Source organism: Artemia franciscana, chromosome 13 (assembly GCF_032884065.1).
Source record: "Artemia franciscana chromosome 13, ASM3288406v1, whole genome shotgun sequence".
Classification (NCBI taxonomy): domain Eukaryota; kingdom Metazoa; phylum Arthropoda; class Branchiopoda; order Anostraca; family Artemiidae; genus Artemia; species Artemia franciscana.
Genome location: NC_088875.1, coordinates 27,740,420 through 27,756,308, shown reverse-complemented (window position 1 = coordinate 27,756,308; position 15,889 = coordinate 27,740,420). Strand labels below are relative to the sequence as shown.

Genomic DNA, 15,889 nt, shown 5'->3' with positions numbered 1-15,889 from the left:
CCCCAACTCCCCCAAAGAGAGCGGAGCCGACCCGGTTACGTCAATCACGTATCTAGGATTTATGGTTATTCCTCCCACCAAGTTCCATCCTGATCTATCCACTCTAAGCATTTTCAAGATTTCCAAGCATTTTCCAACAAAAACGTTAAGAAACTAAATAAAAAAAAACCTGAAACTAAGGACTACATTAAAACTTAAAACGAACATAAATTATTCCGTGTATGAAAGGGGCTGTCCCCTCCTCAACACCTCGCTCTTTACGCTAAAGTTTGACTCTTTTTTACAACTCTACTTTTTAAAACAACAAAAAACTTTAGCGTAAACAGCGGGACGTTTAGGAGGGGACAGCCCCTTTCATACACAGAATAATTTCTGTTCGTTTTATATTTTAATGTCACTCCTTACTTTCAGTGAAAAAAACTTGTTTTCTTTATTTAATAAAACTGAGGACTAAAGGGGTTTGATGACTAATGTTTCTTCTCAATTATTTTTCCTTTTCAATTATTAATATGAGAGTGAAAATTTGGTCGACACATCCTCTACCCTTTCTAAACCTTTACTGTTCTTCTCTTAAATTTTTGTCTGCAATATCTCTCAGTCTCAGAAGCAGTCTACATTTATTAACAGCCCAGTACGATATTTTACTATTATACCACCTAGAAGCATCTTCCGGATCCTCCGCAATTTTATGCCGTGTTACACCTCCACAGTTGCACTTCACGTCTCTTTAGCTCATATTTTAATTCTTTCTCCACTTTCTTTACATTCCTTTTATTTCCATATGATCTGTCACTTAGATAATTGTTGTACAAGCCGCTTCTCCTTTCTATTAAACATAAAGCCTTTTCACTAATATCCCTAGATGCATTTCTAACTTCCTTCGGCATCATCAGCAACTTCAAAATTATTTTCCTATAAAATTTCCCTTCCTACTTCTACATTGTCAAATTTTAAACTTTCTGGTTTAGTTTTCAACTGTTCCTGAAAGTTTCTCTCAAATTCTCATCCTGGAGTTTACCAACGTTATAAATTCCCAGAAGGTAGTTATCCTTCAAAATTTCAGCTTTAAATTAACCCTTGACACAACTAGATGGCGATCTTTGCTTTTAACATTAATAACAACACTACTATATACCCTACTATCTCGTATTTATCCTGCCAGTGTTGGGTTTACGGAGGCATAATCAATAAGGTTAGCTATCTTACCATCAGGTATGTACCAAGTTAACTTATTGCCATTTTATGACCAAACATTGTATTGGTTATAAGCAGATTGTTATACCCAAAAATTGCAGCAGTCTGTAGCCATTGCTGTTTTCTTTTCCTATACAAATTTAACTAGGCTAGGATACCATCTATGCCTATTTTTACAGACCTGGGCGTTAAAGTTTCCTAGTAAAAACACCCTGTTTCTACCTGGAACCCTGTCTGTTTGTTCCTGTAACTGTAAGTAAAATTCATCTGAGTCACTACTATCCCCGTCAGTCGGTTTTACAGGGGCATATACTACTATGCCTGATACCCTGCACTGAGCGATTAGTGTTCTATTATAGATACCTTCACAGCCTAAATAAGACTTAGCAGCTTCTTTATTCATCATGAGCCCTACTCCCTGTCCATGTATGCCATTCTTCGTGCCTGAGTAAATACAATCTATATCACCTAATTTCATGTTTACTACCCCTGGGATTAGAGTTTCCGAGACTCCCATTAAGTCCAATCCGAAGCGTCTGAATTCTCCAGTTAAAATGTCGATATGATTGTTATTTTTAATGTCGTGACATTCCAATTTGCAATTTTCATATTCTTTAAATCATTGAATTATTTTGGCACCAGGAAAAGCTATGGTCCAAGAAACCAGTGCAGGACGGGGACCAACACATCTCCTCAGGTCTACACAAAAGCGCTTAAGCGTGCTTAGAACCAAATAGAAAGAAATCCCTGGGACCTAAGCTTTTCTCTAGTGTGGCTTAATCTACTTTGCTGTGGCATAATCTTTTTGGTTATTAATAAAGACCGAAAGGATTTTAATTTTCAATAGCATAAAGAGCGAGGCATTGACGAGAAAGCGAGTCCCGTCATATATGTAATAATTTCTGTTCGTTTTAAGTTTTAAAGTTGCTCCTTACTTTCAGTGTAAAAAACATGTTTTTATATCTAATTTTTGATCATTTTTTAAATAATGATGGGAAATCTGGTGCCCCCTTCATGGAAAATTCCCTTCCTCCATTAAAAATTTCTTCATGAAAAGATCCTCCCGCGTAACATCCTCCCCTGACCTATCCCAAAGAAAAATCACACTTGAAAACGTCTTTATACTTCCCAAGGCCAAATACTATATGTAAACAATGGGTAAAGTTCATAACTTGCAACCCTTCCCCCAGGGACTTTAGGGGGTTAAGTCATCCTCAAAGATATAGTTATTAGATTGTTCGACAATGCTGAAAAAAATGTTTATCTCAAAATTTTGATCGGGCGACTTAGGGAAAAACGAGCTTGGGAGTGAGCCTAGTTGCCCTCCATTTTTTTGTTCACTTAAAAAGTGCACTAAAATTTTTAGTTTTCGTTCAAATGAGTCCTCTCACGATATCCTAGGACCTCTGGGGCGTTACGATCACCCCTGGGGAAAAACCAACAAATTAACACGCATCCGTGATCTTTCTTCTGGCAAAAAATACAGAATTCCACATTTTTGGAGATAGGAGCTTTAAACCTCTATAATAGAGTTCTCTGATATGCTGAATCGGACAGTATGATTATCAATAACATTCTATGACTTTTAGGGGTTGTTTCTCCCTTTTTTCTAGAATGAGGCAAATTTTCTCAGACTCGTAGATTTTGATGGGTAAGACTAAACTTTATAAAACGTATATATTTGAAATCAGCATACAAATTCGATTCGATGTATCTATGGTATCAAATTCAATTCGATGTAAGTTCGATGTATCTATTGGTATCAAAATTCCCGTTTTTTAGAGTTTCATTTACTATTGGGCCGGGTCGCTCCTATGTATTACATAACACTTAGTTACAACGAACTGTTTGATTCTCATCTTCACTTGTCTTCTAACTGTACCATCTCCTTGATGTCATGACGTCACAACAGGCTCTATACAACCACCCTGGGAAAAATACAAATTTTTCCTTGAAGTTGTGATCTATGTACATCGGTTTTGGCTGAAATGTCATTGTTTCAGTTTTAAGGAAAAAACAACAGTGTAGCCTAATTCCAGGCCGAGCCGCGGTACTTGGTGTCCGGTAGGTGTGAATATATTGATTCTCGGTGTAAGTAGCAACATCCAAATGAATCACCTTTGTTTTCCACTTTTTCCTCCTGAGAATGGAAGACTCCACAGGGAATACATATAAAGTTGAAAGGTCCCAATGACTTGTCGCTTTCATATTTGACACCTTCAAAATCTCGCTATTGCTTATAATTCTCGCTGTCACTTATATTCTAATCACACATTTCTTTGTTCTTGCTGTGGCATACCTGTTAACCGGAAATTTCTTTTTTCTTCACTTTCAGTTTTCAATTCATTCTACTTCCCGCTGTCGTATGTCTTGTTACCACATATTTCTTTGTTCGTAATTTTTGTTTTTGACTCGTTTAAGTTCTAGCTGTCACTTATCTCCTAACTGGATACTTTTTTGTCCTTCACTTTCAATTTTGACTCGTCCTAATTGTCGTTCTTGCAAGTGTTATAACCGTTTATTCCTTTGTTCTCCATAAATAATGACGAAGACCACACTGCCTTTCCATAATACAACAACAAAAGATAGAATAATGAGGACTTTTTCTGGTAAGGATAAAACCCCAATTACTCGTCTACGAGGGGTGTATCAAATACTATGTAATTGTGGAAATTATTACATTGGTCGAGCCCACCAAAATTTAGGAACAAGATTACTGCAACACAAAGAAAGTATTGAAAAAGTATTAAAGTCTAAAAATAACTCCATATCTTTCGATTCAGCTTTAAGTAATCATATTTTTGAAAATCCAAACCATTATGTTCTATTTGACGAAACAACTCTAATTAGCAATGACCTAGAAATCAAACCAACTGTCCGCGAGGCAATCGAAATCAAACGAAACTTAAATAATAATACATCCCTAAATAGAGACTTGGGTGAATACACACTCAACCCTATGTACACAAAATTAATTCTAGAAAATAATCTAATTCAAAATAAAACAAAAATAGGAACGAACAAAAACAAGCCCAATCTTAAAAGAACTATCAGATTAGCTGCAGAGAAAGCAAATATCGCAATAAGAAATCATTCCAATTTTTAATAAATACAGTTAGTGAAATGAATGAACCTTTTTATCTTGTAAAATGTTAGCTTTTATCGGACAGTCTTGGCTGAACTTTTCGTTAAGAAGTAATGATGCCAAGGCTATTTTAAAAAAAATGGATTTTTAACTGAGAACTTTTATTGTAAGTGTTTTATTGTTTTTATTTTTTCTTTGCTGAAGACGGCCCTTAGATATAGGGCCGAAATATTCAAATAGGTTTTGTTGGTTCACTGTCTTGGAAAAAAAGTCTTCATTATTCTCTCTTTTGTTGTTGTATTTGTTCTCCATTTTTGTTTATTACTTAATTACTACGTTTATTACTTAATTTATTGCATTACTTAAGACATTTTTTCAAAGCCCTTTACCTTAGCTGCTCGGTTTTGTCACATTTGATGGTCTAGGTCAGTGGTCGGCAAAATTATTAGCCAAAGAGCCAAATATGAACATTAAACTAACTTTTAAGGAGTTGGGAGCTAAATTTTCTTATTTAGTAAACTTTTTTCCCCTAAATAAGTAGTACACTAAATAAAACTAATTTCTTATTAAATATTTACAAATATGAAAAAAGTTGTTTGCATCTCCTTGTAAAGTCTGAGTCAGTCAGGTTTATATGTTGTTCTTTATAATTTTTGCCATGATTACAAAGTTCTCATCAACAAGACAACTTTTCAGTTTACTCTCGATAATGTTAATGCTTGAAAAAGAATTGCCCACACATGCATGCAGAACCGAAAAGGGAATGAACAGCAAACACAAGCTATTTCAGCTGATCGTAAGTCAGGAATCCTAATCCAAGCGTTGAAATTGCTCATGTCTTCCTCCCCCAGGTCGTTCAAAGCAGGCCACTTTTGTTGTGAACTAAGATCGATTTTGTTTTTCTCCAATTTTTCAAATACAATACAAAGACGTTCGAATTTTGAGTGCCATATCTCCTTATTTTTTAAATCCAGCAACTGCATTCAAAAGCTACCAATGGTTCAAAGCTAACAGTGGTTCAAAGCTACCAATGTCAATTCCAAAATAGCAAGAGATTCCAAGATTTCATTAGAAGTACATAACCCCTACTTCCTGAAGACGAACACGGTCTAACAACCAATCCCTTTTTTAAATAAATGCATATCTCATAATCAATGTATATCACATTCTTAATTCAATTCTCACTTGTCTTTGGATTTTGTTCTTCCAATTACTATAATAAAAACAGGTAAACTAATTTTGCAGAACTATATTTTTACTTTATATTTAACTTTGTACCCACTTAATTTTTAAACACTAGTTTAAAATATCACATTCACATTAACAATGTTTGTTGTTAATAAACTTAGTGAAAATACGGTGGTGGCATAATGTTGATTTGTGAAGTGAAGCTATGTGCTGAAGAGAAGCAAATCCAGAGATACAAACAGTTCTTGACCAGGAGAGACTCCAAAAAATATATTATAGGACAATGTCGTGTGCAAAATGAACTGTAAAAGTTTCTTTTGAAAGTTTATTTCATTATAGGGATTATGATTATCATTTATTTCTATTTATATAAGAAAATTTGTGGTAAATTGTGGCTGACTGAACAACTCTTTGGCTAGTTTACTTTATTATTTATTTTATTATTATCATTTATTTCTATTTATATAAGAAAATTTGCAGTAAATTGTGGCTGACTGAGTAACTCTCTCTTTGATAATAAATACATACATAACAAATTCTATACAAAGAAAAGCTACAAAACGGAAATTCCAGCCATTTGGCTTAAAAATCACTAAAAAATATAAATAAGATAAGAAATTATGGAATTCAATAAGAACAATAATTTTATTGCTCTATCAGCTCTAGGACCGTTGGAATACAAAGTGAAAAATCAATAACTTTATTACCAATAACAATTTATGATCAGTAACAATTTTGACATTTATTAGTGGTTAAACTATGACTAGGAAGTTCAGGCATAAGAATGGTAACGGAAGCCATAATTGTGATTTCTAGGAGATGCCTTTCCGATTAGAGAGGACTCACTTTCTTTTATATCCTTAAGGATTATATCCTTCATAATATATTCTATCGAAATATTCCAAGAGCCCGCCTCAATTGAGTGGGTAAAACTTGGACTCCAAGCTGACACAGATTTAATAATAATAAAAAAAATAGCCTTAGTTGAATCCACATCCAGCGAAGATTATCCAAAGTACAATTTCAAGTAACTAGAAATTTCAATTTCTACAACCTAATCGGGAAACAATATATGTGATATAGCCAAAATGCTAAAAACTCTAGAGTGGAAACAAATTCCCCAGAGCCCAGGGGCAAGTGTTGTAAGTTATGTAACGTTTGTATATAGGATTCTTACGTAAAAGGTGGTCATATAAACTTCAGAAATGGCTCTCGATTGGACATTTAAAGTTAGAATCGTAAGACATCACGTAAGACATGCTACATCTTCTGTTCATAAGATGTCTTATGATATTTTCGTTGCTATAAAGTAAATAATGCAGAGACGATGTTCTAAGGCTTAGCCTGAGAGGAATTTATATATCCAAGAGCCTTCAACTTGTCTTGCTCTCTAAAATATACATTTAAAAGGAACATTAAATAGTGTTCTGGCATATGAGATGATACCGGTGGTTCTTCCACCCTTGGCCAATAGTTTGACCCTCAGAAGGACAGTGCATGTCTCACACTCACACTGGTTGCAATACCGGTACCCGAAGAGACAGTAGAACCTTTTTAATTGCTCGATTACGTTACTAGACTCTAGCGACATAGCTAATTAATAACGCCTCCTCACAAAACAAATATTCCTTCACCTTCAAATTGTCAAAATGTTTTTCATTCTTTTCTATATGATTTCCTACAACTTTATCATGGTCTGATATATTCTTTATTTACGAACGTTTACGTCGAACGTTTACAAAGTTCTATCGAACTAACGCTTCCAAGATTTTACGGACATGCTACTTTGTCAGCCTCAATACAAATAGTGTGTTTCGATAAAAATAATCAGTTATGGGCCCATTTCCAATCCCCTGATCAGGGGGTGTCGACTGGGAGGGAGATATGGTGGCATTTGCCTTCAGATTCCTCGCCCCCTATAGATTTTGAAAAGTCCTATTTTTGATATATTTTCATTGAAAAATATTCCCCTAGGATATACAAATACTTTTGTTCCTCCTCTATTTCCATGAATCGACACTACTCTTCCTAAGCCCCCCCCCCAATCCTTACGATATGTATGGTTTTATTGTCCCCGAGAATAGTCTCGAAGTTTAAAGCTAATCGGACATCCAGGACCAAATATGTCCCTCCTTTTTCATTTTATACTCCATGTGTAAACAATGGGCAACTTACATAGTTTATGGCCCTTGTCCCAGGATTTGTAGGGGCTGAGTCATCCCCGGACGTATGTGTTTTTACTTCTCAAGTAAAAATGCATTAATTTGTAGAAAAAGGGCGCGAAATGTTTTTAGACCGTACTCACTCTCCGTTTCAAATAAAAATATTTGGGTGTGCGTGTAACTGAACCATCGTGCAACTGAACCCCCGTTACTGAACCACCGTGTAACTAAACCCTCGTGTAACTGAACCTCTGTGCAACTGAAGCCCCGTGCAACAGAAGCCCCGTGCAACTGACCCCCGGGCAACTGAGCCCCTAGGCAACTGAACCCCCGTGCAACTCAATCCCTTTTAACTCAACCCCGTTCAATTGAACCCCCAGGTGACTGAGCCTCCGTGCAGCTGAACCCCTGTGCAACTGAACTATCGTGCAACTAAACCCCCGTTTAACTGAGGTCCCGTAGAAATGAACCCTCGTGTAACTGAACCCTCAAGCAACTGAAACACCGCACTCAGTTTTTCAGTATTCTACAAATATGAGGCAATATCATTGGGTAAAACACAAATTAGAAATTTTACATGTTCAACCCTATTGGAATTGCTTGTTTTTTGAAGTCATGATGATATAAAAGCCTGTCAAGATGATTCATATAAAAAGCTCTGTTTTGTTGTAGCAAAAGTAAAGAAAATCGGACGTCATGAACCATTAACGCAAGAGAGTCATTTCTCATTTTTTTATGTCAGTTTGTGTTTTATGTCTCCGCCCTGTCACTGTTGGAAAATACCCTTGGAAAATACCTACCACCATCCCTCCCGCGGCTGGATGGTATCCAGTCACTTCTGATTTAAATAGAAGGACTAGAACTCTATATTTCTGATAGAATGTGAACCCTCCGAAGTTTCTTGGACCATGAGGCAGAGGTAGGGAAGAGGAAGGGGCAGAGGAAGGGGCAGTCCCCTTATATATGGAATGAATTTTGCTCATTTTGGGGTTTAATGTTACTCTTTACATTCATAATAACAGCGTAGACAAGAAATATTCTCAGACATCATCGCTTCACATCTCCACTCTCACAAATATTCTAATAATTAAATATCAATCTTACATTTTGATGTTTTTAAAGTCCCCCCAGGTATAGCCAGGATATAGCCTTATATAGCCTTTAGGATATATTAGATATAGCTTTAGAATAGCCAGGAATGCTATTTATGTGAAGACCAAGGAACCCCGACGTTTGAAATGTGGACCTCAAACATGGGGATCTTCTAAAGAGCCAAGTAATGATATTGCTATACTTTTAATGAGGAAAACAAAAATTTTCCTCAGTAGAATCACCCTTCTCCATATTTTTTTTAAATATCATCCCCCAAAAAAGAAAGAATTGAAACATTGTCTTTGATGGTTCAATTATTCAATATATGGCTACGGAAAACCCCTTCCTTCTCCTCTCCCAAATTCTGTTGCATCTTCTCTGAAATTGCATACTAGCTAGACCAAAGTTTTAGTTTTGATAGCTATCAGGTTCATTTTTCGCTTTCTCATATACTGATTTGCTTTAATGTGACACGATTTAATTTTTATTACTGTTGTATTAATAAAATAGAACATATAAGATATTGAAGTTTACCTGTTTAACTTGATTCTCAAAGTATTCTGGTAAATATTGAAGGCTAAATAATCCTACAGCCAAAACCATAACTCCTAAAATCAGAGACACGGAGGCACATGCAATGGCACCTTTGTTAGGACTTTCCTAGAAAAAAAAATGAAGAGTTAAATACGTTGTCAGTTTACAAAACAATACGTATACCGTTGCAAATGCAATATTCATCCAATACCAAAACAGACTAAATGTGAAATTTTGATCTTTGCAAGGCGATTTTGTGTCTTAAGGGTGAAAGATTGAACGAAGTTAAGGGAAATTTTTAGAAGGATATAAAAACTAGGCAATTTCGCAGGCGTCACCAGCCGGCGACTAACTTATCACGGAAGGTAGCAACAATGGTGTATCTTTGCCTGCTTTTCCCCAGGGCTTCAAAATATCCCTTAGCACCGTCCTAGAAGACCCAGAATCAATGCTGATATGGATGGCTGTAGAGTTGTCACCTGTGTTTTACCTAAATAGGAAAAGTTCAATGTGATATTATTGAGTCTCTTATAAAAGCACAACATTCGCTTCCTTATGTGGTGCTTTCTCTCCCTACACTGTTGGTTAATGCGACTAGTCATACATGTTGTAGCTTAATGTAGCTTCCACCACTGTAGATGTTGAGTCAGATTATTGAGTCTCTTATAAAAGCACAACATTCGCTTCCTTATGTGGTGCTTTCTCTCCCTACACTGTTGGTTAATGCGACTAGTCATACATGTTATAGCTTAATGTAGCTTCCACCACCACCATGTTGTGGCTTCCACCACTTTCTATGGTAAGCACATCAAGCCTTCAACCCTTGCCCGCTTGCAAAGGCTGATTATCCTTACAAATAGGGGGTATATATTGCTAGCCAAAAAGTCAGCTTTACTGGCCGCTCGCTTGGACCTCAGCCTTCACAAGTATAGTCAGCTCAAGCCTTTGGTCTTGCAAATATGGTCCAGCACCCACTCCCTTGACTGCTATAGTCAACAGCTCGGGCCATTTTTCTCATGACATATCACTTATTATTTATCTAATAGAAAAAAAAAATTAACCTCCGATTGGATCAAATAGTTCGTGGTAACGAACTGTAGTAAGGAGCAACCCGGCTCAATAGTAAACGAAACTAAAAAAAAACGGAATTTTGATAATAAAAGATATATCAAAAGAATCAAATTTTCATGCTGATTTTAAATATGTAAGTTTCATCAGAATTAGTCTTTGTCATCAAAAGTTACGAGCCTGAGAAAATTTGCCTTATTTTGGTAATAGGGAGAAACACCCACTAAAAGTCATAGAATCTTAATCCCACCATCGTATTCAGTGTGTCAGAGAACCCTATTAAAAAAAATCTCCTTTCTACAAAAATGTGGAATTTCGTATTTTTTGTGCCAGAAAACAGATCACGGGTGCGTGTTTACTTGTTGTTGTTTTTGTTATTTTTTTTTAAGGGGTCATTGTATCGACCAAGTGGTCCTAGAATGTCGCAAGAGGGCTCATTCTAACGGAAATGAAAAGTTCTAGTGACCTTTTTAAGTGACCCAAAAAATTAGAGGGCACCTAGGCCCCCTGCCACGCTCATTTTTTCCCAAAGTCAACAGATCAAAATTTTGAGATACCCATTTTGTTCAGCATAGTCAAAAACCTTAATAACTATGTCTTTAGGGATGAATTATTCCCCCACAGTCCCCGGGGGAGGGGCTGCAAGTTACAAACTTTGACCAGTATTTACATACAGTAAAGGTTATTGGGAAGTGTACAAACGTTTTCAGGGGGATTTTTTGGTTTGGGGGGTGGTTGAGGGGAAGGGAATATGTGGGAGGATCGTTCCTTGGAGGAATATATTATGGGGGAAGAGAAATTCAATGAAAAGGGCGCAGGATTTTCTAGCATTACTATAAAAAAACAATGAAAAAATAAACATGAAAAAGTTTTTTAAATTGAAAGTAAGGAGTAGCATTAAAACTTAAAACGAACAGAGATTATTGCGCATATGAGGGGTTCTTCTCCTCCTAAATACCTCGCTCTTTAAGCTAAAGTATTTGTAGTAAATTCAATTATTTACTCTACGGCCTTGCTGATTCAGGGGTTATTCTTAAAGAATTGGGACAAAACTTAAGCTTTAGAGTAAAGAGCGAGGTATTAACTAGGGGACAAACCCACTCATATACGTAATAAAAATGTAAGAATATAGAAGTTTGTTACGTAAGTTAATTCTTAAGTTGCGTATTTTTTACTAATAAAAACAAACGTTCGTTAAAAACTAAAAGTTCTAGTTGCCTTTTTAAGTAACCGATAAATTGGAGGGCAACTAGGCCTTCTTCCCCATCCCTTATTTGTCAAAATCGTCTGATCAAAACTAAGAGAAAGCCATTTAGCCAAAAAAAGAATTGATATGCAAATTTCATTTTAATAATTTATGTGCGGAGAGCCAAAATCAAACGTGCATTAATTCAAAAACGTTCAAAAATTAAATAAAAACTAATTTTTTAACTGAAAGTAAGGAGCGACATTAAAACATAAAACGAACATAAATTACTCCGTGTACGAAAGGGGCTGTTCCCTTCTCAACGCCCCGCTCTTTACGCTAAAGCTTTTTACTGTTTAATAAAGTAGAATTGAGAGAAAGAGTCACCACTGACAATCATTGGTGAAATTGGGTTTTCAAACAGTTCGTGGTAACGAACTGTAGTAAGGAGCGACCCGGCTCAATAGTAACCGAAACTTTAAAAAATACCAATAGTTACATCAAAAGAGTCATATTTTAATGCTGATTTTAAATATATAAGTTTCATCAAGTTTGGTCTTACCCATCAAAAGTTACGAGCCCGAAAAAATTTGTCTTATTTTAAAAAATAGGGGGTAACATGCCCTAAAAGTCATAGAATATTAACCCTACTGTAGGAGTTTCAAGCTTGTATCCACAAAAATGTGGAAGTTTGTATTTTTTGCCAGAAGACAAATCACTGATGCGTGTTTATTATTTTTTTTTTCCAGGGGTGATCGTATCGACCCAGTTGTCTTAGAATCTCACAAGAGGGCTCATTCTGACGGAAATTGAGAGTTATGGTGCCTTTTTAAACTGACAAAAAAATTCGAGGGCACCTAGTCCCCCTCCCACGCAAATTTGTTCCTCAAGGTTACCGGATCACAATTTTGAGATAGCCATTCTGTTCAACTTAGTCGAAAACCTAATAAATATGTCTTTGGGGATGACTTATCCCCCCCAGTCCACGGGGGAGGGCTTACAAGTTAAAAACTTTGACCATTATTTACATATAGCAATTGTTAATTACGAAATGTAACGACGTTTTCAGGGAGAATTTTTCGCGTTGGGGTGGGGGTGGGTCGCGGGGAGGAGTTTACGTGGGAGGATCTTTCCATGGAGGAATTTTTCATGAAGGAAGGTAATTTCCATGAAGGGGGCGCAGGATTTTCTAGCATTATTAAAAAAAGACAATGAGAAAATAAATATTTTTTTTCCACTGGAAGTAATGAGCAGCATTAAAACTTAAAACGAACGTAAAATATTACGTATGTAAGAGGGTTCGTCTCCTCCACAATACCTTGCTCTTTGCGCTAAAGTATTTTTAGTAATTTCAACTATTTATTCTAGGGCCTTTGTGATTCAGGGGTCATTCTTAAGATTTGGGACAAAATTCAAGCTTTAGTGTAAAGAACGAGGCATTGACGAGGAGGAGAGCCCCCTCATATACGTAATAAAAATACACAAATATAGAAATTCGTTACGTAAGTTAGTTCGTAAGGTACGTATGTTTGTTATTAACAAAAATGTTCGTAAAAAATAAAAAATCTAGTTACATTTTTAAGCAACCAAAAATTGGAGGGCAACTAGGCCTCCTCGCCCACCCCCCTTTTTTGTCAAAATCATCCGATCAAAACTATGAGAAAGCTATTTAGCCAAAACAAAAAATAATATGTAAATTTCGTTTTAATTATGCATGTGCGGTGAGCCAAAACCAAAATATGCATTAATTAAAAAACTTTCAAAAATTAAATAAAAAAACAAGTTTCTTAAACTGCAAGCAAGGAGCGACATTAAAACTTAAAACGAACAGAAATTATTCCGTATATAAAAGGGGTTGACCCCTCCTCAACGCCTCGCTCTTTACGCTAAGTTTTTTAATTGTTTTAAAAATTAGAGTTGAGACAAAGAGTCAAACTTTAGCGTAAACAGCCAGGCGTTGAGGAGGGGTCAACTGCTTTTATATACGGAATAATTTCTGTTCGTTTTCAGTTTTAATGTCGCTCCTTGCTTGCAGTTTAAGAAACTTGTTTTTTTATTTAATTTTTGAAAGTTTTTTAATTAATGCATATTTTGGTTTTGGCTCAATACAAACAGTGTATGGAATATGAGTTTATGAAGCCGAGGGTTACAGGAGCTTTCGATTGCAAAACTTCGAAACGCCTTCGAAGGTCTACAGAATTTATTCAAGAAACAAAATTCTTCAAGAAACAGTTACAACTTGCATGATTATCGGTGACCTTTTATGATATAATCAAACAAAAACAAAGTTTTTCTTGTGGAGCTAAACGGCAAAATTGTAACTTAAAACGATCAAATATAATTGGTTCATAGAATATACGAGATATATCTACAAAACTAGCTTAAAAACTGACTCGTGTTATTTTTCAATATCTGTAGTAGACTATCATAAAAACTAGCGATTACCGAAACACAAAACTGACCAAAGAAAACAAGATATTCCCTTACGATCAAAAATTCTATGAGAAGCCTGTAGAACATGAGGGTTAATTTATAAATCTCACAATAGTCTTTCACGATGATATCAATAACATTTCGTATACAATTAAAATTCGCAAAATGAAAAGCAAGCTCAGCTTTTTAGCAGAGCGGTAGTTTTTAGAATTTTTCAGATTGAAACATAACAAATCAGTTTGTTTTAGCTAGTTTTACAGATAGATTTTACACAATTAACAAAGCAATAATTTTTGTTTATCTGAAGTTTCATTTTTGCCACCTTCAAGAATTAATCTTTGTTTAATTTTAGGCTATGAAACTAAACAAGTCAATGTAACTTTTTATAATGGTTTGAACATTATAATTTGAACTTTTTATAATGAACTCCAGTTAAATGGAGTCATCGTTCAGTCCTGGGCTCATCTTGTCCCAAACATGGTTTTCACATTTGGCGATGTTCTTCTATAAACAGGAGTTGATTTCCTGCACAGACAATCTTAAGCCTTTTACCTCCGGTTCATCACAAATTAAAGCTCAAAAATATTATGTTACTACGGGGAGGCAGCCTATAATAGATAACTTAGCTAGAAAGAATCTGGTAATTGTTTAGTTTCGTCACAAGCTGTCTAAAGTGCGTATTACTGCATATGGCAATATTCTGATGATCGCATATTGTTTCTTTGTTATTATTAGAGAAGCGCATCCATTTTTTAGCTTTCTAAACTCCCCCTCCAACGAGACTAAAATGCGTAAAGTGGGCTTGCTTACAGGTAATATTACCTATAGAGCGAAGCGTATTAGTCCATGAGCCCCGTGGGCAGCGAGGCGAGGTCTGTATTCCATATTTATATAGCAAAGAGTGATAAAACTAAAAAAAAAGAAGTTTATTAAATAAAAATATAGAATAAAGACCTCGCCCCGCTGCCCGCAGGGCTCATGGACTAATACGCTTCGCCCTATAGGTAATGTTACCTGTAAGCAAGCCCACTTTACGCATTTTTAGTTTGCCCCATGAAGGAGGAGGGTCAAATAGAAATGGATGCGCTTCTAGAATTAGCATTTCTAAGTGCTCTAAACTAAACATTTACCAAGAAGTTTTTCACCCCCCTCTCCCCCCAAAAAAAACATGAAAACGAACTAAACCCAGAAAAATTATCCATTCAGGACGGAAAAAGGAACTTATGACGAAGTGAAAAACTTTCTCTTATAGGCTATTGGTCCGAAGTCTAAAAAAATTCGGAAAGATTAATTCCAAAAAATAAGTATTTTTTGTTAGTTTTCACCCACCTCCCTCCTCATCGAATGGTCCTAAAAGCGCCTACATAATTATGTATCGCATACCAGATCATTAGTTAAAATGCAGGCCGTTATTGGCTTTATGTAACTTACTTTTAAATTCTGACATTGTAAAACAACTTACTTTTTGTGTTTTCTTATCATTCTCACTTGTTGGAACTAGGGAAAAATCCCCCTTTCTTGACTGCAGTTCATAGGTTTTCGAACTCATCTGAAAACAATGTATGTTAACTTAAACTTTCAAACTGAATGTTAAACACTTCAAAAGTAAATCGTTAGCAGAACGCAAACATGTCACCCAGTGTAATACACATTGACACAATGAAGAAAGATTTATCTCTCTTTAGTCTGTCAAAAGAGCAAAGTACAAAGGTCTGAAGAAGTCACAAGATTATCGTTTGATCTAGTACAGGTGTCATCTAGCTCGTTTACGCTACCAAATAATAAATGAAACAAATTTGTTCCTTTAAGTGACTGATTGAAAGAACACTTCTCCAAAAAAGATTTTCAAAGAAAGGTAAAGAGTTATGTTAAAGGCTTCTGCAAGTAAAATTACGTCATATAACCAGTCGAATTAAAAGCAAGTTGAAAGTACTATGTATGAATAAA

General features: G+C 35.7%; 1 protein-coding gene across 3 annotated transcripts in view; it reads right to left on the bottom strand.

The window, feature by feature from the left end:
* The window catches only part of LOC136034757 (lysosome membrane protein 2-like), a 59,435-nt gene that overhangs the window by 32,822 nt on the left and 10,724 nt on the right, over positions 1 to 15,889 (bottom strand). For all 3 annotated transcript variants that reach the window (XM_065716140.1, XM_065716143.1, XM_065716141.1), the window contains exons 2-3: positions 15,405 to 15,491; positions 9,256 to 9,381 (exon numbers count right to left, since the gene is read on the bottom strand). In XM_065716140.1, the coding sequence (XP_065572212.1) occupies positions 9,256 to 9,381; positions 15,405 to 15,491 (213 nt within the window). The remainder of the gene's footprint in view (positions 1 to 9,255; positions 9,382 to 15,404; positions 15,492 to 15,889) is intronic.